General features: G+C 41.3%; 1 protein-coding gene across 1 annotated transcript; it reads right to left on the bottom strand.

Annotated features, from left to right (window-relative positions):
• Nucleotides 1–552: 552 nt before the first annotated feature.
• On the bottom strand, nt 553–23,820 carry DNAJB14 (DnaJ heat shock protein family (Hsp40) member B14). The gene is made up of 8 exons (XM_081209378.1): nt 23,600–23,820; nt 13,181–13,355; nt 9,491–9,636; nt 8,131–8,313; nt 7,231–7,325; nt 5,959–6,068; nt 3,963–4,135; nt 553–2,315 (listed from the first exon to the last, which is right to left on the bottom strand). The coding sequence occupies exons 1-8, from the start codon at nt 23,730–23,732 to the stop codon at nt 2,191–2,193; spliced, it is 1,140 nt and encodes a 379-aa protein (XP_081065504.1). The 5' UTR covers nt 23,733–23,820; the 3' UTR covers nt 553–2,190.
• Between the last annotated feature and the right edge of the window lie 24 nt (nt 23,821–23,844).

The raw sequence follows: 23,844 nt of genomic DNA, 5'->3' as shown, positions 1-23,844 counted from the left end.
CTAATACTACTTGTCCTACTCAAGTCAGTCTGTTCCAACCAAAATTCTTTCTCCACCTGCAACAGTTATAAATATCTAGGAAAGATTATGCAAAGCAGTTATAATCCAGAACAACATCTTGGAAATAATGGTGTAGTTTTGCTCTGTATTCAGCCACCGAACTCTGTGTTAATGTGGTCTCCTAAATCAAGGCCAGGCATAGGCAAACTCAGCCCTCCAGATGTTTTGGGACTACAACTCCCATCATCCCTAGCTAACAGGACCAGCAGTCTGGGATAATGGGAATTGTAGTCTCAAAACATCTGGAGGGCCAAGTTTGCCTAAGCCTGTTGAAGGCCAATGGATTTCAGAGCCACTCAGGTAACATTTAATTTATTTTAAAAATTGAATTCTGTATACATCAGACTACATTGACTAGTTTCACGGGGGGGGGGGGGGTCAGCTGAGGTACTATATTTCCATTAACACGTAGAAATCGTGTTTTCTCTTGCAGATTCATTTTAAAGTAAATATTTTCTAAGATAAACTACACTGCCCTTAGAACAAAACAAATGGAACATAAATATTTTTATATGCAGTATTAGACGCAAAATAGCTTACAAAGGTTTGCTTAATTTGGAACTCAGGCACCAAGACTCCTGTTTAAAGTTTCTCCAAAACCGCATATTAAATTTACACCAGCAAAAGTGACTATATCCTTTTTAAAGCATGTGACCACTGAGAACTATAGCACTTTTCTTTCATCAGTGATCTCAATGCTCCTCTGTACAAAAATCTACCCTGTACACATCTGGACAGAAACTGTTGCACTGTGGCTTCTTAGCTCTTGTCAACAAGCAAAACCACAGCTTAAAGCAGCAATTCATAGACAAGCTAATTGTAAAAGAATCAGCAAAGGGTTCAAAGGCACAAGGCTGAACTTTAGAGGTGACATACAACAGTGTTATCCTTGCACAGTGGACTTCTGCTTGTGCAAGGGGACTTATTCCTTTTCTCTCCCCTGCACATCCGCAAAATCTGCTCCAGAGGTGGGAATATTCCGAGTCAATTATGGGGGCACATTGGGGAGGAGAAGAAAGGAAAATCCCATTATATCCACTGGTGTGACATTGGATAATGCCCTAGAAGTGGCTTGATCAACTGTTGATACCTACACAGAAAACAGAGTTGTAAATGAACGCAACTGCCAAATTCCCCAACTTTAAAAAAAATTGCTACTCCATTATTTTCTCTGCTTTTTAGTGAAAGAGAAGCAGCCTATGAATGTAGATTTAGCATGCTTGTGTATTTAGCAAGTGGATTTAACACCTTCCATTTCTAAAGGATTTGCACGTGACCCTAAGTCATGCTAAACTAAAAAATATGGAGAGGTGGGTTGTACAGCAGCACTTGCTTAAATACACCTTGTTCTTTTCTGGAACACCAAAACAGAATGTGATTAAGTACCAAAAGTATCTGTGTACTTCTCTTTTTTGGTGCCAGTGTGCCACTTAGCAAGAAACAGTCTGGTACAGATGTCTGGTTTGCCACTGCTTAGATATACAGCATTAAAACTACAGCATGAATGCTGAAACTCTGGTATCAGCCAGTCTTATCCAATCATCTCATAAGAAATCCACATGGCCAATTACTTTTTTAAAAATACTCCTTCAACCTAGTAGATTTTATGCAGAGAGAAAATTTTTCCTGTTTTCTTTCAATACCACACACTTGACATCTGAATAAGGAATGATGTAGTCATACTATTTCTTCCATCCATGAGATTAAAGGGTTTAATGCATCTAAATGCCTTTGAGATTTCTTTAAACATTTTTATATACACAAGTCTTCTTTTTCCACACATATTTACATGGCAAGTATTTCAGAAGAAGAACCACTATGTCTACATCTCCACAAGCATAGCAGCACATTGGAGCTGCTTCTTGTAGAAAAAGAAATCACAGAAGCTCTGGGAGTAAAACTTAAATGACAATTCAATGATGTAAATATATGACCTTGTCATATATTTCAGACTAAGAGGCTATTAAATTATATTGGTACTTCAGGATAAGGTTTTTGGAAACAGCTAGACAGCAGTTTTACATCCCTCTTCCTTTTCATGACGGAATAGTATTTTCTCAGTTTACAGATTTTTCTTTTTATACATAAGAGAGAGAGAGCATGTACAGGCAGTACATTTCAGGATCTAGCTCATTCTCCCCGATAGATACTGGTCAACCGTTCTAACTCTCTGCAGTTATCCATGGAGATGGCTTCTGCTTTCCTTCGAAGACGTTCGTCTCTGTACACTTTTGCTGCATACAGTAAATCTGTTTCTTTAAAAACAAAAACAAAGTAAATAAAACATATTGGCAATAGCTGACAAATGTTATTTATTTCATAAAATGTATACACCACTTGAGTGTAAAAAACCTCAAAGTGGTTTACAAAAAGAGAAAACAATAAAATGTCATCTACTTCTTTCATATGATGCCAATACTAAAATGATTCAGATCCACAAATTTTCAACCTGCCAGAGAGTACCCTCTTCTCTTGGATGCCATGTGGCTTTCAATTTTCTCTCCCCCCTTTTTTATTTAATATATAAACCGCCTTATAACAATGGATCATAGAAGCCGTGTACCAACCCAAGCTGGAAGAAGGTGCTCCAAGCCACTCATGCAACTTACAAACCCAGTCCTTTAGAGGGGCTACCTCTATCCAAATTACAAACCCAGTCCTTTAGGGGGAATACCTCTCTATAGTTTGCACTGAACCTAAGCTTATTGGCCTTCATCCTCCTCATTACCACAGCCCAGCATTGATCTAGATAGAACCCTCATCTGGATTCAATATAAAGGAGGGGGGGAACCCCTAGATGTAACTGACAAATTGCTGACACAACATTCCAAATCCCCAGATGACCTCACCCAGCCATTTCATGTAGATGTTAAAAAGCATGGATAAGGCTTCTGCCTTCAGGACCCCAAAGCCAGGGATAGAGTTGAACACCCGCTTCTGTCCAAGTACAAGAGGAACTACTGAACAGCAATGCTGTCCACACCCAATCAAGCAACATCTTTAGGAGGTTACTAAAACAGATACTACTAAGAACAGTGTCGAAGTCTAAAAGAATACAACAACACTTTCTGTGTCTCCCTACTAGCAAACATAATCCCACAAGGCAACCAAGACAGTTTTGGTGCCTAAACCAAGGCTAAACCCTGAATGAAATGGTTTTATAAAATGAGTTTAATTCAAGAGTGTCTGGAATTGGTCAGCCACCTGCTTGAACATCTTTCCCAGGAAGAGGATGCTAGCCACCAGAATATAATTGTTGAAGTATTCAGATTCCAAATAAAGTCCCCCCCACCCCCCGGAATTTTATGACTGCTTCTGAGGTGGTTGGGGTCATTCCCCCTCTTGCTGACAATAAATATAGCTCTTCCACTGCAACTGTTTGAAGCACTCTACAAAGATAACCTTAATAATTCTTATACAACAACCTTATAAGTCAAACCAATGGCTTGTCTAATCCAGCATCCTGTTTTCACAGTGGCAAACCAAATGCCCATGAGAAGTCTGCAAGCAAGACCTAAGCACCGGAGCACTTGCCCTTCCTACAGTTTCCAAGCCATCCAAGTTGGTCATTGGCAGTTAGGTGCTCCTGTTGATGTGTCAAGAGGTGTGGGTGGAAAGATACTGACTCAGCAGGACTCACACATGATCCAATGTGCAGGGGTTTCAGTTCTGCTTTACGCAGGGTTCAGGTGTGCAAGTGAGTTCTCTGCCTATCTACTGGTGTGCGGAAAATTCAATACGACATTAGTTGCAGAGCAGGTGGGCGTGGTTTAGGGGAAATGAACCTGGAGCTCACAAACCTCTGAAAAGGGGGGAAACTCCCTTAGGATCCATGCCAGTATCTCATTCTATTATTTTGGTATAATGCCTTTATTTTTTAAAAAATCATAAGGTCCACTTACTTTGTTGCCTCTCTTTCCAACAGTTATTTCGAATGTTGGACACATAGTCCTCTTCCACACTCTTTTCCACCTTCTGCAAATTTGCACCTTTATATTCATTTTTAAAGTCCTTGTTGACATAATAAGCAACACCCAAGTTTTGTGTCTGCATCTGAATGGTCTGTCCTGAACCCCTGTAAAGAGATCCCATACTAATTGTCAGCCTGTGTCACTGTCCCCAATGTTGTTGTCAGCAAAGAAAAATCAAAGAGGGTTTCAGATTCATTGCAACATAAATAAGAGTTTTCACGAAAGTCTTTACATATATACAACACCAATTTGCCATGTCTGTAAAGCAAGAAATAGCAATATTATAAATGATGTCTTGTATCTGGTCTCCGATTTTCTCTAAACTCTATACCTTCCATGTCGTTGGTTTGCTAAAACATGTCTAGAGCTTATCACAATGATGTGGGCATTCTATTGAGTTAGATTGCTCCTAATTAGAAGGCTCCACATTCAATATCCTAGCATGCAATTTGCCTTTTTCACAGCTACTGCACACTGGATCAACATCTCCATCAAGCTATTCACAACAGCAAAGTCTCACTCCTGCGTCAGTCACTGCCAGTTCAGACCCCATGAGTGGATGTGTGAAAGATCCCCCCCCCCATGTAACACTTTACACTTGTTTACACTGAATTGAATTTTGCAGTTCATTTTGGAGAGGTCCTCTATATTTACCTTTGCTTCATTTTTTTTATTAATCTACAAGAAAATATATTTTCATACTAAAGGGTTAAATTAAGAAATTCCCTCTGTTCTTAATTGCCTATATTTACAGAGTCAGCCAGGTTAAGATAGTGGCTTCCATTACCATAGGAAACTGGAAGCTAGTAATGCTGAGGACTTCTCACCTTCTAGGGAGAGGCTATCACTCGGGTAGGAGGTCCTGGCCTCTGACACATGCGACTGCAGTCTAGCTACTAACAACGAATCTACTATTAGCATGAAAACATAATGCACATTGCATTAGTACATGGGTAGGCAAACTAAGGCCCGGGGGTCGGATCCGGCCCAATCGCTTTCTAAATCCAGCCCGTGGACGGTCTGGGAATCAGCGTGTTTTTGCATGAGTAGAATGTGTGTTTTTATTTAAAATGCACCACTGGGTTATTTGTGGGGCACAGGAATTTGTTCATCCCCCCCCCCAAAAAAAATATAGTCCAGCCCCCCACAAGGTCTGAGGGACAGTGGACCGGCCCCCTGCTGAAAAAGTGTGCTGACCCCTGCATTAGTAGATAAACTACCAATAGAAGTAAGTACCAGAAGGAAAGCCATTTGTTTTAAGCAATCCAAATAAGCACTAGGATTCCACTCACAAAAAGCCTGAAAATAGCTGTGGTTGCCATCTCCAAATCTCTAATTCTAAAAATCAAAACTCAGAACCACTTGTAAATACTTCTTAGTTACATCAGTTGTTTCCCAACCTTGGGTCTTGAGCTGTTTTCAGACTACAGTCCCCATCATCCCTGACCACTGGTCTTGCTAGCTAGGGATGATGGGAGTTGTAGTCCAAAAACAGCTGGAGGGCCAGGGTTGGGAAACACTGCATCATGCTGCTAGTTTAAAGTGCAACCAAATGGGTAAATTTCACTGTAAGCTCTACTTTAAACCTTGTCAAGGACAACCATGTGAGAACGATTTAAGGCCTCCTTTCCCAGTGAAGGTCAAAAATAAGGAGCAGAACCCCTTAGCAACACTGACCTAAGTGATGTAAACATAGCACAGACCCACAATAAGCCATTGTTCAGCTGAACTGAGCTTCTATATTGAGCTAGTTTTTCATGGGGGTAATAGGAGCATTTCTTGCTTTCGGATTTTCCTGATCATTTCTGAATTGGTGCACACAAAGGAGAAAAGCTCTGCAATACATAAAGCTTGAAAAAATACAGGAACAGCATAGGTATTTTAAAATATCCATGTAAACCATACAAATATTAATAGTACTACTTACGATCTTGGATATAAGGAGTATGGAGGATTAGACACCATCAACTGGCTCAGCAAAGAGACAAGGATCAGCACAATAATTGGCATCAGCTGAATGAACATAGAGAAGCCGCCCTGGAGAAGGAAACAGCAATAACAAATCACAGGGTGTTTTGTTTTTGTTGGAAGGAATCTAGTCCACCATCACCACCACTTTCCTAGACAGGAAAGATGTGTACACGCCAAAAGACATATATTGGGTTCCTGTCCTGTTCCTGTTCCTGTCCCTGTCCAGTCTTTTCTTGAAAGCTTTGGAAGGAGATAGGTTGCACTAATGAATAGTTGCCTTATGTGTAGTATTTCTCTAACTTCATATTGTTAAAACCTATCACTTCATGTCCTATCCTCATGTGAAGCCATGGTTTAGAGTAGTTCTTAAACTTTTCCTCTCCGCCACTTGCCATCTTCTCCTGCCACACTAGTGTGACTCGCTACACCCTTTGAGAACCACTGGCTTAGAGGAATTGCAGGAATTCCCATAGAGGAGCAAAAGCAAGCTGCAGCTAGCTCCTCTTTATAAACTTTATGCCGCATATATAATTAAGTGCAAGGGTGCCACTACTGTAGCCCAAAATCTAATGTAGGCTACAATATTATGAAGAGGAACGGCTAAGGGAGCTGGGCATGTTTAGCCTGGAGAAGAGGAGGTTAAGGGGTGATATGATAGCCATGTTCAAATATATAAAAGGATGTCACATAGAGGAGGGAGAAAGGTTGTTTTCTGCTGCTCCAGAGAAGCGGACACGGAGCAATGGATCCAAACTACAAGAAAGATTCCACCTAAACATTAGGAAGAACTTCCTGACAGTAAGAGCTGTTCGTCAGTGGAATTTGCTGCCAAGGAGTGTGGTGGAGTCTCCTTCTTTGGAGGTCTTTAAGCAGAGGCTTGACAACCATATGTCAGGAGTGCTCTGATGGTGTTTCCTGCTTGGCAGGGGGTTGGACTCGATGGCCCTTGTGGTCTCTTCCAACTCTATGATTCTATGATTCTACCTGGGGGTGAGCCACAATGGGTCTTACTTCTGAGTAAACATCATGCATAGGATTCCTCCATTAAAATTAGATACGCTAGTGCAGAAAATTCGGAATTAGGTTTTTAACTGTTACTGTTTCCTTGCATCTGTTTACTAAACAGGCACTCATTTAGACAACAGAGCTGCAAGGCATGCTGCTCATTAATGTTACTTCTAGGAATGATATTTCAAAAAAGATAAGTTCATGCAAAAGACAAACATACATCACCCCTCTCCTCTTCTCTTTCATGCCCACTATGACGATGTTGATTATGGTGACTGTAGCCAGACCTTCCATTAGAAAATGAATGCACACTGCCTACAGGGGAGAAAACATTTAAAAGATCGTATTGGGAGCAGAAAAAACATGACAAGGTGAAAAAGTAAGTACTCAGCTGTACTCGTTTTGAGGCAACACTATAGGCAATGCAGAATGCCATACTAATTAGTACAAATAATATATTGCACCTTCAAGAAAAAGGCATAACAGTTTATTGGACCACTGGCTGCTAGTGGGTAAGGCAAGCATTTAAGTTTCACAAACTCGTTCTTCAGGTTTGGGAAAAGCAAATTTGGTTTTAAGCAAAGCACTGGGAAACATTAAATAGTTCATGGGAGCTCTGATATCATTGTATGAGAACCTTGCTGGTACATGAGGTAATGGTTGTTGAGCATGCTAAAAGGTAAAGGGACCCCTGACCATTAGGTCCAGTCGTGGCCGACTCTGGGGCTGTGGAGCTCATCTTGCTTTATTGGCCGAGGGAGCCGGCGTACAGCTTCCAGGTCATGTGGCATGACTAAGCCGCTTCTGGTGAACCAGAGCAGTGCACGGGAATGCTGTTTACCTTCCCGCCGGAGCGGTACCTATTTATCTACTTGTACTTTTTTTGTGCTTTCGAACTGCTAGGTTGGCAGGAGGCTGAGCATGCTAGAATAGATTTAATCAGTTACAAAAGCACTTCTTACACCCCATTCATTTAATACATATGTACAACTCAAGGTGGCTGATCTACCTTAGGAAAGGGAAGTGGGAGATATTTGGGACTGACAAGTGAATGGGAAGGATGATACAGAGGGAGTGAGATGGAAGTGGTGTGCTAAGGCGAGGTGATCAGTGAACATACCTGTTGGAAATGCCCCACCGAAGAACATGTTAAAAAGGTCCTCTGGAGTAATATCTGCTTCACATCCCCTGTGGAAGTTAAATCTACCGTTGCCAGGATGGCTGCATGGCTCTTCACTGCCTGTGAGGTCATATTGCTTTCGTTTTTCTGGATTGCTTAACACAGCATATGCATTTCCGATCTCTGAAATGCAGAGTGCAGGGGAAAGAAGCATGGGAGAAAAGAAACATTTTAGATACACAGAGAAGGGAGTGATACATTGTACTTGTATTAATTCACAGGTCAGACGGGGACCCAGACTGCCTGACTTGCAGTGAGCCACTTTTCCACACTGCACATAGACAACATTGGACATGGTCTCAAACATGTCTGGGGGTTGATGCATGGCACACAGTCTAAAAGGAGTAAGTTGTTGTTGTCAATTCCCCCTCCCCTTTGAAACATGGAAACAAATGTATAGTGCAGATACCAGTGTGACTATAGTACTGTGAAATGCTTTGGGATGCCTCATAGGAAGCAACTTATTTATAAATAAAATAAATAACAATGCAAGTAGATATCACAACAGAAAGTGTGTTCGGTAACATATAAACTTGTGTTCTTTTGGTGCAAGCAGTGCTTGGCCATAGCTGTGCCCAGTTGAATTTTTTATTTAAATACAGTGGAACCTCGGTTTTTCCGCCAACAACCCAGAAAGGAATGTTTCCGAGGCGCATTTCTCCATTTTTCCAAAGGATTTTGCTGACCAGCAATTGCGCCTCGGTTGCTGAGCCTTTTAGAAATTGAACAGTCTTCCAGAACGGATTACATTTGACTACCAAGGTTCCACTGTAGTAAGTGTTCATGTCATATCACAAACTGTTTAAGAATGCTTTTGAAACAACCTACAGGGACCCTGCTCAAGACTGACAAACCCAGCACCCCCTGGGCACATGAAACAAGGTTCCCAGTAGCCTGGATTCCAGCTGATGGTTTGCTTTTACAACCCAATGCCTACTACCTTGTGTATGAGGATCTGAATATACTGAGCTACAACCAAAGGACCATAAATGGGAGGAAAATAACAACCAGTGCTATTTTTGAAAGGTTTGCAATAAGTTACTTCTACAGCAGTTTTTATCCTTCCACTTGCAGAAGTAGATGATCACAGATTTAGTTTCACTGTCACATAAAATGCTCTGGCTACAAGGTGTACAGCTTAGTGCAAGGTGTAAAAAGCCATCCTTTTGCAGCTACAAAAGAGCACCTTTGGACCCAACCCATTGTTAAAAGGCTGTGCATTAACACAACCAGTTGGGCAGAAGAGATACACCTGCCCCTGAAATGTTTTCTTTTCTACGAGTGAATTAGAAAATATTACTTTTAAAAGCTTCTGTTGCTCCTGGTGCATGATTTTTGTCTGGATGAAACTTCAGAGCAAGCTTTCGATAAGCTTTCTTCAAGTCTTCGTCACCTGCATCTTTGGACACTCCAAGGACTTCATAGTAATTTTTACACTTTTTTATACTGCAAGAGGTCATTAAACAAAATAACTTCAATTTTAAAACACAACTATTAACTCTTAAAGCACAATTTGAGAAGTTAATTTTCAAACAGCTTCATCTTATGTACAGAAACCACAGTACCAGTATTTTGATATATTCTTTTGCTTTTTTTAGCAGTAATATTACACATACATTGAAAAATCCATGTGTAGAACTATGCATAAAGTTGGTAATGTATTTTATTGTAAAGCAATGTTAACAAAGGAATCCCAGATATAATACACATGCATCCAATATCAGTTACCTGAAACCCATTTAAGTGGGCAGCAGTTTTTATTCTTTGCCCTGTTATAACTTTACAGTTCATGATGGCAAAAGCATTATGAGGTCAATGATGTAACCATCAAGAAAGAGGTGGCTTCAAACACCAGAGGCTATAAAGGATAAACTCCAGGGACAAACAGTACAACTATTCTTACGGGGATGGATTAGAAAAAATGATGGCAGTTTGCAAGCAAAGCTCTTGTGTCTTCTCCTCAAACCAAAGGACACTTTTATGCTATTGCCATAGAATCCAGCAGCTGACTTGTGAAATTATTACTATTATCGAGGTACAATTATTAAATGTGGGTCAAAGCTATACTCACAATATTTGAACTGCATGTACATTTTTAACTGAAAGTTTGGACAAATGTGTTAAGAAGCATAGGAGGGAATATTATGGAAACACCTAGCAGTAGATAGGTTAGCAATTTCTAAAGAAATTAAATCACAAAATTCTTCTGTTAAAACAGATGAGTACTTTGATACATCTACGTATTAACAAGAGGCAAATCATTTTCATGAACTCTTGCTTGTATGAACTCTTGCATGCATGACAGATACAGTTCATTATACTGAAGAAAGAATTGGTAAACTTCCATTAGGTAAAATAATTTGTAACATCTCAAAGCAGATCTGAATATTTCTTTAACAAAAAAAGCAAGGAATCTGCATGGAACCTGAAAGAGTAATAAGATTTACAGTGACTGTAGTTCTTCAACAAGGAAAGTGCACTCCTTGGAGTCTCATCTTGGTTCCAGCTCCTCTTTGAAGAGGAATTAAAAGTGCGTCAAGGACAACTGGTAAATATTTTGGAGGAACACTGATATAGCGGCTAAATGGTTTTTAAAATTCCACTTTGATTCAGAGCAACACTAATCCAATAAGATAACGTAGTAGTTCCTACTAATAATAGTTATGAAAATGATCAACCCATCAGGTTCCCCCCCCAAAACTTAATGAGATTAAATGCTGTGATAGATATTCCAGAGACACCAGCATTACAATAAGAAAGATCTCCATTTCACTTTTATGCTGCCATTGGTAGTTGTGCAGGTTTTGAAGATGATAGCTCTTTACTAGAAAGCTAAGGCCATATTTTTTGTTTCAGAAACTTGGAAATGAAATTTTGCCCACATGAGAAGACATTATCACCAGACCTCTTTGGTGCAATAAAGTGAGCAGCCTTCTGTTCAGCTTGCTTAACCCTTATGCAATCAGTAAAGAGTTATTGCATCTTGCACTGCTCCCAGTTGAACCATTCTGTCACCGAGCAACACTCTATTGAAGAACTACAAGCACTCTCTCTTGTGTATAGGATGGGGAAGAAACTAAAATGCTTGTTTATATTTCTGCTATCAACACACATTATTAGATTCTAACCTGGCAAAAATATCCTTAAACTAATCACTTGGAGATTGTTCTGCTCTATAATTGGTTCTCCTGTGCTTCTTAACATTATTGTCCAAACATTCAGGTGATGTACATGCAAACCAAATGTTGTTGGTATAACTTCTGTCATATTCAGTGAGGTGCAGAGACTAAGCATGCTGGAAAAGAAGCAGAAAAATCTATGTCAGCCATGAAGCTCACTGGCTATGTGCCAGTCACTATCTCTCAGCTGAACCTACTCTGCAGAATTGTTGTTAAATTAGATTGGGGTTGGGGATAAGAAAAATCTTGTCCATCTCTGTCAGCTTCTTGGAAGAAGGGCGGAACAGAAATTCAATAAATAACAATAAGAATAAAAACCTCAGGATGCAGCAAATGCGTGACTAGACTATTTGCATCATATTTTAGAACGTGGATGGAGAATCTCTGGCCTGCCAGCAATATCTGGCTCCCAGAAGATTCCCATCAGCCACTAGGAACTCTTTTCTTCAGTTTTGCCCCTCCTCCTTGACATTCATGCCAATAGCATATGGGACCCCAGCTAGTCCAGAAGTACAATAGATTGCAAGCTTGGGGGCCAATCCAGATCAGGACCCTGGCATGGACTAAGGAGCCTTTTACCCTTTCCTCCTGCACTGGAAAAGTTATCTCACTTACTTCAATGAGAGATTCAATCAGGAGTTGGGAACCTTTTTTTTCCTCTGTTGAGGGCCACATCCCCTTGGGGCAATCTATTAGGCGTGCATGTTAAAGTGAATAGGACTGACGCTTGTGGTGGGGGAGCCAAAGTCCAAGGGAGGGCACCCTCTTGCTTTTGGGCTTGCTCTCCATGCCCCTGCTTTTCTTTCTCCTTATCGCTTGCAAATTGGGTCAAGGATCACATGTTCCTCATAATATAATTGCTGATTGGATTCAGGTTAGAGGTGAAAGAGTCACTAATACATGCACTAAAGGAAAAGAAGTAGGAAAGGACCTATTCACCTACCATGTTAATAGTAGAATTAAATTAAAATACTTCAGTATATGGAACAATTCAACATATTGACACAGCTGCTGTTTATACAGGCAAAACTTTCTTAGCCATCTCATTTACTGTTTGAAATGATAACAAGCTACATCAGGCTCTAGCTGATATTGACAAAGCATTCAGTCAACATAGCGGCCGTGCGCTCAAACTATGAGACCTTTCAAAAATGGAATCCATGAGTTTAGCTCTCGCATCAGAACATTTAAGTGACAGCTGTACTGCTCTAAAAGGTTGGCTTAAAACCTTCGTAAAGAGCAGTGTGATGTTCTCAGCTAATATTCTTAAGCTGAACTCACACTGGCAACATCTGAAAAGGTACTTTTTTTACCTAGGCCAGCCTTCCACAACATGGTGCCATCCAGGTCGTTTAGACTACAACTTTGATCAGTTTCAGCCAGCATGGCAAATGTTGTTGTTGTTGGCATCCGTCTGGAGTGTGCCTCTGGGGGTGAAGTCAAATGACTGTGTTAGCCTGGGCAGTGTGTATGAAAGTCCTGGGCTGCCCAGATGACAAGACTCCCCTTTTGGCCTCGCTGATGTGATCCAAAGGAAAGCACAGCAATATGTTTTGCACCAGCTTGGCACCAGGAGTTGCCTGTAGGAGGCTTACAAGATGCCTTAGAGACTCCATTTAGGATTTTCCTAGGGTTTAGTCTTCAGCCTTTTCTTCTCCTGAAATTGCAGCATGGCAATTGGTCAGGTATTATTAGAACTGCTGTCCAACCACAGATGGAGGGCACCAGGTTGGGGAACGCTATGCTGTCAGATACACTTGTAATTTATTATCAGTACTATCAACAGGCAATCTGTTTATTTAGGAAACTACCTTTGCACTCCTTCCACTTGATCTTTGGTGTAGGTCTTCCCACTTTCACCTGCAGCAGATGCACTGCTGTCCTTCATGCTGTTGGGTTTGTTCTTATCACTTCCACTTGCTGGTTTTCGACAGTAAGCACCACTCCCGGCAGCACTCCCGTTCTTTGAAATTGCTTCCAGTAACACTACAGAAGAGAAGGAGTGTAAGCTACATAAGCATAGAAGATACTGTTGATAGGCTTACATTTTGAGGACAAATGGGGGAAAGAATCAGATAAAATAATTATGTTCCTAGGCTAATATTTGCAATGAATTCCTATGCAGCAGGTCTAGTCAGAATAAGCACCACTGAGTTCAGTAGAACTTACTTTCAAGTAAGTGTGTATAGGATAGCATTTTAGAGCACAATTTGAACCATCCCACCAACGTCCCAAGGAGTTAAGACAGTGCATATGTGCCTTTCTGCCACCAGAGATGAGTGCTAATGGAAAGCTATTGTCAGTCGTTCTGCTGCCAGCAACAGCAAGTGCCCCCAAACAAGGCATTGAAGGGCTGTGGCACCAGCAATCCCTGAGCTTCCTTTATGCCAATCTGGAGGTCGCACAATGAAAAGGAAGAAAGAACCGTCTTCCCAAAGTTAGGGAAGCAGTGCTGGATCCACTGCTTCATACACACAGGCCCCCACCTCACATCCCACAGCAAGAAATATCCTTGTCCCCCATATAACAGAAAGAGATTATGCCAAACTAGCTGTTGAATTGTACAGAAGATTGATCAGTTAATTGGTTTATTACTGTGGTTTATTATTCATTTATTATCTTTGTGCTGACACACTGCTATAGACAGCTCAATCACACATCCTCAGAATATATATATTTTTAAGCACATAAAATAGAGTAGTTAAAAGTGACACAAGACATCTGGATTGATGTCACGAGTGCCATACAAAAGGTGCGTATGCGCTACTATAAGTACCTGCTCAATCATTCCTGCATTTCAGGGGCTGGACTAGATGACCCCCGGGATCCCTTCCAACTCTATGATTCTATGCTGCTACTATTATCACAAAAAGTAAGTTCAGTAGTTCCTTTTGCTAGGAAAAGAATTGTTTTCCTGCATCTCCATACACAGCTTTTAAGGCAAAGAGAACAAGCAATCATTTCACAGTAATTGCTGAGGCCGCGCTGTCTGGTTGATTCAGTCCTGCCTGCAAAGTCTTCTATGGAGAGTCACACAGCAAAATGTAGCACCCAAAAAGGCTGATTCTGACCCATTTCAGACTGTGTTCTGACATCTAAATGATTAAATCCACAGAAAGGAAAACCAAATTCTCTTGTCAAGAAGGGGCTAAACTTGAGTTATTTCTTCCTGAAAACTGAAACCTATAGTTTAATCAAGATCTTTTTGCTGTAAGAAGCAAAATAGAATAGGATAGAGTTAGATGATACCATCAGGCGATACTATGATGCAACTAAATTACTAAAATAAGAAATATAAGCTGCCACCTTCACAAGGGCCTCCATCCCAGCTTGATGAAATCTTTGACAGTACTGTATTTGAGCAATCAACTGATACACGTCCTAAATTTCCCAAGCAATGTAATTTTAAATGTATATGATATTAATATTAGATTAAAAAGACTTTCTTGAATTAGTAAAAATAAGTTTTAAGATTGGAAAATCCTAAGCACACTTATCAGGGAGCATTTCCCACCAAATTCAGTGCAGGTCACTTCTGAGCAAATACGCTTGGGATCTGTAAAATACAGCCATTGTCTTGTAATGGATTAAATCAGAACTGCAAGGAAAAAAATCCCTTCAACAGCCTTAGAAGAAAACTATTTTCTAATTAATCAAAGTTGTTAAGAAAATGCACATTTTTGAAACTAACAGGACTTCAAACAGAATGAAAAGTCTGTTAGTGTGAAGCATGTGAAGACAAATATTGTAGGTAGGAAATGGGATTACAAATATTGTAGGTAGGAAATGGGATTACCGACTTGTATCTTTTCTAGTCCATTCACATTTCTATTAAAATGTCTAAGAACGTTATAATCCTTCTCACTAAGATATGAAGAACTGCATCTGCCAATTTCTACAAATAAAGCTGCTGTTAAAAGCACAAAAGCAGGCTAGGTTGGTGTTGTTATCCCCAGTCAGTTTGCAATCCCAACAGAAAGGCTGTCCCTCAAGTACCAGGAATGAAATGCTAATATGGCAACTCTTATTATTGCACTCAGAACTCAGAAATAAGGATACAAATTCACTAGAATATTAAAATAATAATTTTTAAATAAGACAAAACATATCCAATTGATTTTTTTAATAATCCACATTAGTATACATACTATTTACATGCAAATAAAGCTTATAAATTAATTGCTTCAATATGCCTCAGTGATGTGGACATATGCAGTGCTCTAAGGAAGAATTGAAATGGCCAGTAAAGTACAATGCTATTCATATAGTAAATTCAAATCCAGACTTCACTCTTGTAAAGCCCTTGAAATAGTTCCACAATTACAAGCTTCTTTCAATGCCCTTTGCTGTGTCTGCTGTTGATTGTGAAAGGTACAATCTATTCTCCTGCTTGTGTATGGTTGCTAGCATGTTATATAGAACCATGTCAAAGGGCGTGTCTATACAGTCCCATATTCCTGGCTTGATGCTTTCATTTGTAAATAGACTGAATTTATCCCTCAGAACTCTCCACCTCCAAAAACTCTTCAGTACATATGGACATATCATGCCTAAAGGAAACACAAAAAAACCAGCCTGGGCTTCTCAAAGCACAAAACAAAAATACCAGCTGTTTAGATGGAAGAACAGATTCTTCTGCTCCCAAAGAAGGCACAAATAAATCAGGAACAAATAGGCCTACAGGTGCTATATAGTCCCTTAACAGGTCCCTCCAGGGAATCAAAGACTGCAAGCAAAATATTTGCTGAAGTCCTATCAGTCTTAAGCATGCAAACTACCTCTGTAAGAAAGAAGTCAAACTAACTGAAACACCATTGGCTTAAAGTGACATCGAAAGTCATTCTTCCTTCCAAGAACAGACTTAAATGAATTAAAATAAATATAAATAAAGTGATACAAGTTTACCTGACATTTTGAGGGTCAACGCCCTGTAAGAAGAGGGTGGCTAACATTTTGCAGCCCAAAAACCACATTGAAGGTTGGTTAGAACTATTTTTAATATTGTGTTTTAACTGCAGTAACCTGCTCTGGGAACTTCGAGTGAAGGGTGTGTGATAAATTTTTATACTGTAGTATCATCACCGTCCCCCTCAAGGACTGCATGCCACTGTACACTCACATGCACACACTCACCACACACATAGGTACACTCAGAGAGGCAGGCAGAAACATTCAAGCAGCACACCCCTCCTTTCTGCTGATCAGCCTAGCACTCCAACAGGGAATAAAAGCACTGTCTCTGTTCAGTCTCTGAAGAGCATCATAGTGCTGGGCTACAAGAGGAACCTCTCCTCCACAGGCTAGTGTTGTGATTGCAAGGAAGCCCCAACTTACTTACAATGATGCCTCTTCTCCCTCTGGCATGGAGCCACTCCTAGAAGGTCTACTCTAAGCACTCCCGTTTCCCAAACACTAAGGCCTACTAAAAACTGCATTACGCCAGAGGCAGAAAAGATACCTCCATCTGAAAGAGAGCTGGTGGGCTGCTGCAAGTGCCTTTGCGACACTGGCTCACCATCTCTGCCATATGACATCCCTCATCCAGATATTCAAGCAGATTTCCTTAATTAAGACAAATTCCTTAACTAAAGTGAATTCCTGTGAAACTTACTTAGGAGTAATTCTTTAATACTTACTTTAAACTGAATTTGCAAAAACTAGGTGTGCCTAGGCTTGATTTGATTATTTGCCAAGGTTGCAGCTCTTATGGCTGGTGAAGACTACAAATTTGGATTTGAAGCAGGGCTATGATGTTACATGTGTTGCAAAGATCCAGTTCCACTGCTTACTGCAATTTGCACTACTGCTTTTATATCTACTGAAGTAAACAGCAGTATAAACAAGAGCAACTCCCATGGACTAGCATCAGGCCTTTGGGTTGGCCTAGAACAGGGGATTAAAGTTTACCCCAAAGTTGTTGAGCTTTTTTTTTACAAATTTACCCCAGTTGTTGAGCTTTTTTAAAGGATTTTACCCCAGGACATATAGTGCCACATATACAGTGATGCCTTGGGTTACGAGCTTCATTCGGCCCGTTCTTAACCCGAAACCATTCTTAACCTGAAGCGTGCTTTCGCTAGTGCAGTCTCCCGATGCCGCCATCGTGAAATTTTCATCCTGAGGCAAAGTTCTCAACCCAAGGTACTACTTCTGGGTTAGCAGAGTTTGTAACCCAAAGCGTTTGTAACCCGCGGTACCACTGTACGTGCCTGGCCTAGAATACTGTAGATGCTTTCAGAAGGGAACGTAAACACACACCATTCACTTAAATTATTCAGGTAAATCTGCTCTTTTGAGAAATTTAAACTGAACTGCCCACTCCTCAGGTTTTGCCATGACTCTAGTGTGTTACTGGATGAGCACTTTAGGTACTTTGTATTATATACTGCTTTAAATTTTCTAAGTTAAATTGTTTTTAACTATTATATTTCATCTTGTTAAGTTGTTTTGAAACTTTTTTCTTTTCTTTTTTTGCAAAATGTAACTAACAAATGTAAATAATAATAATAATGTTACTTTTCTTATTTGCAGAAGAATCTTCAAGTAATATATGTACTGGTCCAGGGCAATGACGATACATATTGCTCTGAAAGCCACATATATTTTTGAACATGTTACCTTCACACCAGATTACCAGGGTACACATATTGTGACCTGAAATATAACCAGGTATTTAAAATGAGGTTTATCAGAGCCAACATATATTAGCAAAGCTGTTTGTACTTTCATAGACTGGGTTTCGTCACAGATCAGCCTAGATTAGGCTAAGTGAGTAATGTGTAGCAGGTATCTCAGGAACAACATATATTTGTATGATCCCAGAAAAAGCTCTAAACTGTGGAGGGAATGATAATTTCAAAACATTACCATCTCTTCACTTTTGTATTTCAAATATCCAGCCTTGATTCCACAGTTTAACCAGATTTCAAGTCCTCCTATGCTTTTAGCAGTTGGAAACTGGCTTGAATAAAAGGGAACTTGGGACAATTGTGCAGTCTACAGCGTACAGGAAATAATTTGGGCATGGGGAATAGCTAAGTAGTGAAACAAGGAAATGGAAAATTGGAGGCAGGCTTAGCATAAAAGATTAAGGGCTGAGCACATTTCCACAATCATATGTAGGAATCTGACATCCAATAAATTCAGCTTCCTGAGAATCTACGGTTTTACTTTAAAAGAAGCAAGTGATGTTCATGTGGGAAATCTTCCATAAGAAAAAAATCCAGTACTTCATTTTTCTATGGAAAAAATATCATTTTATACATTTACTAGTAACAATGAATGGATACCAATTGCAAATACAGTATTAGGCAAGTCTGGAAGCTTCACATTTTTGCTGTATTCACTAAATAAAAGTACAATAGACATGCTAAATTTGATCACTCTCTAGGGTATCAGAAACTTTTTCCATTACAAGTTACCCTTGCCTAGAAAAAAAACCTCACACCACTGCTTCTAAACCTGCAAAGATATGCTTAAAGCATGTGGGCAAGAAAGATGGAGGCTGGGTAGAATTTTGAGCGACCTGGGTTTCAGTGATATGCATGGTTGATGAAACTAAAATCATGTAAAATAAGCAAATATACCTTGGGAAAAATCTAGGTCACCCTTTTTAAAATTTCTACAAAAGCCCAGGATATACATGTAAGTTGATGGAAACCTAAACTTGCTTACTGCCACACTTAAAACTGAACCCCTGCCAGCAAGCTAGAGTTAAGAAACTAGAAATTTATTAACATTTCTCAGTGCCCTCATGGAAACAGATTCCCTGGGATCCCCTTACAGAAGTCAAAACAAGCTAAACCAGACCACCCAGCTACAACGCTATGCACACTTACCTAAGGCTAAATGCCAATGAACTCAGTGGCACTTGAATAGTCCTGCATAGGATTGCACTACACAACTGGTTTGTTTGTTGTGTAGATATACCCCAAAGATCAAGTTTCTAAAATTTCAACAGGTACAACTCACGTATTACCAAGTGTTTTTCCAACAAGACTACATACTTTTTTGCTTTTTACAATAGCAAAAAGAAAGAACGAACTGAGGCAACGGTGCTGGCTCCAGTTGTATAACAAGAAAGGTGTGTGTGTGGGGGGGAGTTGCAAATATACTAAGGCACTTTTAATACAGTGCAGCGCTAACTAAGTTGATACTGAAGTAAGACCTGTGAAATTTAATTACAGCTACTCCCTACTAATTGTGGCTAGAATCATCTCTGCTAATTATCCTATAGAAGTTACGAAACATGACAACAGGATTTCTATAGCAAGGGAGTACCCAGTTCAAAGGTTGCCTCACTAGGTAACTTTAGGTGAACTCACTAGGTAACTAGGCAACTGACTCTCTGGGCTACCTTACAGAGTTGCTGTTGTAATCCATCAATGAAATAATGGGCATGAAACATGTTGAAACTTATTTATAAATACTACATAATATCGTCATCAGGATTGGTTTCAGGATATGGGGATACCGGTGGCAACTGCTAACCACTGGGTGAGGTGGAAAGTGGAGAGCCAAACAGCAGGTGGAGCCAAAGCCAGTAAGAGGCAGAGCCAACGAAATCTAGTTTTATTCCCATCCTCCTTCCTGCTGAGTTCTACAATGGCAGCACTGAGACTAAGCAAGTAGAAGCTGACAGCCAGGGCCACCCCCTAGAATGACTAAGTAGGAAGACAGGTAAGTTGGGGCTGGCCATGGCTGACTGAGGTTGGAGGAGCTGGTGTCCTATTTGCCCTAATGGACCAGTCACCACTCATCTTGCTTTTCAGGCCAAGGGAGCCGGTGTTTGTCCACAAACAGCTTTCTGGGTCATGTGGCCAGCACAACGTTTCTGGCACAACAGGACACAGTGACGGAAGCCGGAGCGCATGAGAATGCTGTTTACCTTCCCACTGCAGCGGTATCTATTTATCTACTTGTACTGGTGTGCTTTCGAACTGCTAGGTTGGAAGAACCTGGGACAGAGCAACAGAAGCTCAGCCTGTCATGAGGATTCAAACTGCCGACCTTCTGATTAGCAAGCCAAAAAGGCTCAGTAGTTTAGACCACAGTGCCACCCGCTCCCAATTCCACTGTGTACCATGAAGGGAGGGTGCATAAATGTATAGAGGCAGCAGCTCACACAATACACACTTGCTTTGGGTGGCACTGCGGGGATGACCAAGCCCCACAGCTATCCAGAAGTTCTCCAGCTGCCACCATACCCAACCACTGGATATGCTACCTGCAGCTAATGGGAGTTGGGGTCCACAACATCCGGAGACCATCAGGTTGGAGAAGTATAGTCTGAAGCAGCCTTACTCAACCTTGGGTCCCCAGGTGTTGTTGCTAATCCTTTACCTTTACTCCCATCAACTTCCCCAATAATGGTTGGGAGTCAAACTCTGCCAAGAGTGTACGGTCTGACAAATTTCTCCATTGCATCTCTGACAATTTCATTTCTCAGAAGGTGGAAGAACCAACAAGAGGATCATCCATCTTGGACGTAGTCCTCACCAATAGGGAGGAACTGATTGATGAAGTGGAAGTGCTTGGAAACTTGGGAGGAAGTGATCAGGTTCTCCTGGGTTTCAGGATACAGAGGCATGAGAAAACTGAGTGTAGTTGGACATGTACTCTGGACTTTAAGAAGGCCAATTTCGAAAAGCTGAAGCAGCTACTGGTTGTAATCCCATGGTCAGAAATACTGAATGAGAAGGGAGTCCAAGAAGGATGGGAGTTTCTAAAAGGAGAAATATTGAAGGCCCAAATGCAGACAATACCAACAAGAAAGAAAAGTGGGAGGCATCTAAGGAAACTGATGTGGCTGTATAAGAAGCTTACAGATGAGCCGAGAGTTAAGAAGGGCATGTATAAGAAATGGAAGAAAGGGGAAATCACAAATGAGTGTGGCAACAGTTGCAGGGGGAAAGTCAGGCTGGCTAAAGCTTAGAATGAGCTCAGGCTTACAAGAGAGGTTAAAAATAATAATAAAGGTTTCTTTGGCTATGTCTGAAGTAAGAGGAAGAACAAGCAAGTGGTAGGTCCTCTGCATGGGGAATACAGAGAAATGCAATTGGGTGACAGAGAAAAGGCGGAACTACTTAACACCTACTTTGCCCTTGTCTTCACCCAAAAGGAAAGTGATGCCCAACCTGGTGATAACAGAATAAATGATGTAAGGAGGGAGCTGCAGCCCAAGATAGGAAAAGAGGTAGTAAGGGAACACCTAGCTATGTCAAATGAATTCAAATCTCCAGGGCCTGATGAGCTGCATCCAAGGCTACTAAAAGAGCTTGTGGAGGTAATTTCAAAGCCTTTGTCTATTATCTTTGAGAATTCTTGGAGAACAGGTGAGTTCCCTACAGATTGGAGGCGGGCAAATGTTGTCCCCATCTTCAAAAAAGGGGGAAAGGAAGACCCAGGTAACTACCAACCGGTGAGCTTGACATTGATACCAGGAAAGGTCCTAGAACAGATAATTCAACAGTCAGTCTGTGAACAGTTAGAAAAGGATGCTGTGATTACTAAGACCCAGCATGGGTTTCTCAAAAATAAGTCATGCCAGACCAATCTGATTTCTTTCTTTTTTTTATGCAACTACAAACTTGGTGGATCAGGGAAATGCTGTGGACATACTGTATCTTATTTCAGTAAGGCTTTTGACAAAGTCCCCCATGATAGTCTCACGAGGAAGCTGATAAAATGTGAGTTGAATGAGGTAATTGTTAGGTGGATTTGTAGCTGATTGACTGACCAAACCCAAAGAGTACTCATTAATGGTTCCTTGTCATCCTAGAAAAAAGTGACATGTGGGGTGCTGCAGGGTTCTGTTCTGGGCCAGTTGTTGTTCAATGTCTTTATAAATGAATTGGATGAAGGAACTGAGGGGATGCTCATCAAATTTGCAGATGACAATTAACTGGGAGGGGTAGCTAATGCCGCAGAAGACAGAATCAGAATTCAAAATGACTGACTGAAGAACTGGGCACAAACTAACAAAATTAATTTCAATAGGGACAAATGTAAGGTTCTGCACTTAGGCAGGAAGAACTATAGGCACAAATATAAGATGGGGGACACCTGGCTTACTAGCAGTATATGTGAAAAGGATCTAGGGGTCTTGGTGGACCACAAGCTTAACATGAGTCAACAGTGTGATGCAGCAGCAAAAAAACCTAATGCTATTCTAGGCTGCATCAACAGAGGTATAGTGTCCAGATCAAGGGAAGTAATAGTACCACTCTATTCTGCCTTAGTCAGACCACACTTGGAATACTGTGTCCAATTCTGGGGACCACTAAACATCCGACTAAACATTCGAAAAAACTTTCTAACAGTAAGAGCTGTTCAGCAGTGGAACAGATTCCCATAAGAGGTGGTGAACTCTCCTTCCTTGGAGGTTTTTAAACAGAGGTCAGATGGCAATCTGTCATGGATGCTTTAGCTGAGGTTTATGCACTGCAGATTGGACTTGATGACCCTTGGAATCCCTTCCAACTTTAAGATTCTATGGTCCTATGATCTCTAAGCAGGACCACTGGTCAGGGTGATGGGCATGAGACTCTTTATCTCAGGGTCATGAGTTTCAGCCCGACATTGGGCAAAAGATTCCTGCATGGCCTGGGACTGGACTAGATGACCCTCATAGTCCCTCCCAACTCTACAATTCTATGATTCTATAATACTGATACTTCAATCCAGCATGGAACTCTCAGGTCCCCCACCCCCCAAAAAACTTAACCAATAAACCTCAAAATTACCAAATTGACTTCAAATCTAACCAAAGAGCTTCACCCATCACTGATGTTTCCCAAAAATGTTTATATATTCTAAATGGAAAGTGCAAAAAAGGGGGGGAAGGGTTGTTGGCATGCCCTAATACTGTCCAAGCGTCTTTCATTACGATCTGATGAGACTCCTGGTCCGTTCTGTTTTCAGCAGCAGCTTCAGGAACAGGATCATTTGGGGGCCCAATGATGAGAAAGGCTGGTTCCCCTGCCTGCTATAAAGAGCAAAAGCAGCAAACGCCGCCTTTCTCTTGCCGGCTCCCCGAGACCAGACCCCAGAGATGAGGCGACGGAGTTTACCCGACACCTCCTTATAGCCCCCCCCCCATTTTTTCTCCTTCTAGACTCCGGACACCTGACCGTGAAGGGAAGCCATGCTAGGATCCCAAGGGCTCTCGAGATACAAGGGCCACCTTTCAGAGGGAGGCGCGCAGCCTCGGCCAAGAGCCCCGCGCTCACCTTTGGCGGTCTCGGTCGGGTAGAGCTTCTGGGCCTTGTTGAGGAAGCGCAGCGCCCGCTCCCGGTTGCCGGCCTCCAGGGCCTCGCGGGCGATCTCGATGCATTTCTCCGCCTCGTCGCGGTTCCCTTCCATGGGCCTGTCCTTCCTCCGCCTCCGCCCGCCGCAGCGCAGGGAAAAGGCGCCTGACGGGGCCAGCCGGGCGGGCGGGCGAGCGCCGCCGGGGCGCTGAGGAGGCCGGGGGTGG

The sequence above is a fragment of the Podarcis bocagei genome, assembly GCF_964188305.1.
Source record: "Podarcis bocagei genome assembly, chromosome: 9".
In the NCBI taxonomy this organism is placed as follows: domain Eukaryota; kingdom Metazoa; phylum Chordata; class Lepidosauria; order Squamata; family Lacertidae; genus Podarcis; species Podarcis bocagei.
This window is presented reverse-complemented; position numbering and strand designations above follow the sequence as displayed.

Coding starts and splice junctions, on each gene's coding strand:
- DNAJB14 (XM_081209378.1), bottom strand. CDS start 23,732: ATGGAAGGGAACCGCGACGAGGCGGAGAAATGCATCGAGATCGCCCGC. Junction 8,314..9,490: donor AGCAACAGAAGCTTTTAAAA/GTAATATTTTCT, acceptor TCTGCATTTCAG/AGATCGGAAATGCATATGCT. Junction 2,316..3,962: donor TTGGAAAGAGAGGCAACAAA/GTAAGTGGACCT, acceptor TTGTTTTTAAAG/AAACAGATTTACTGTATGCA.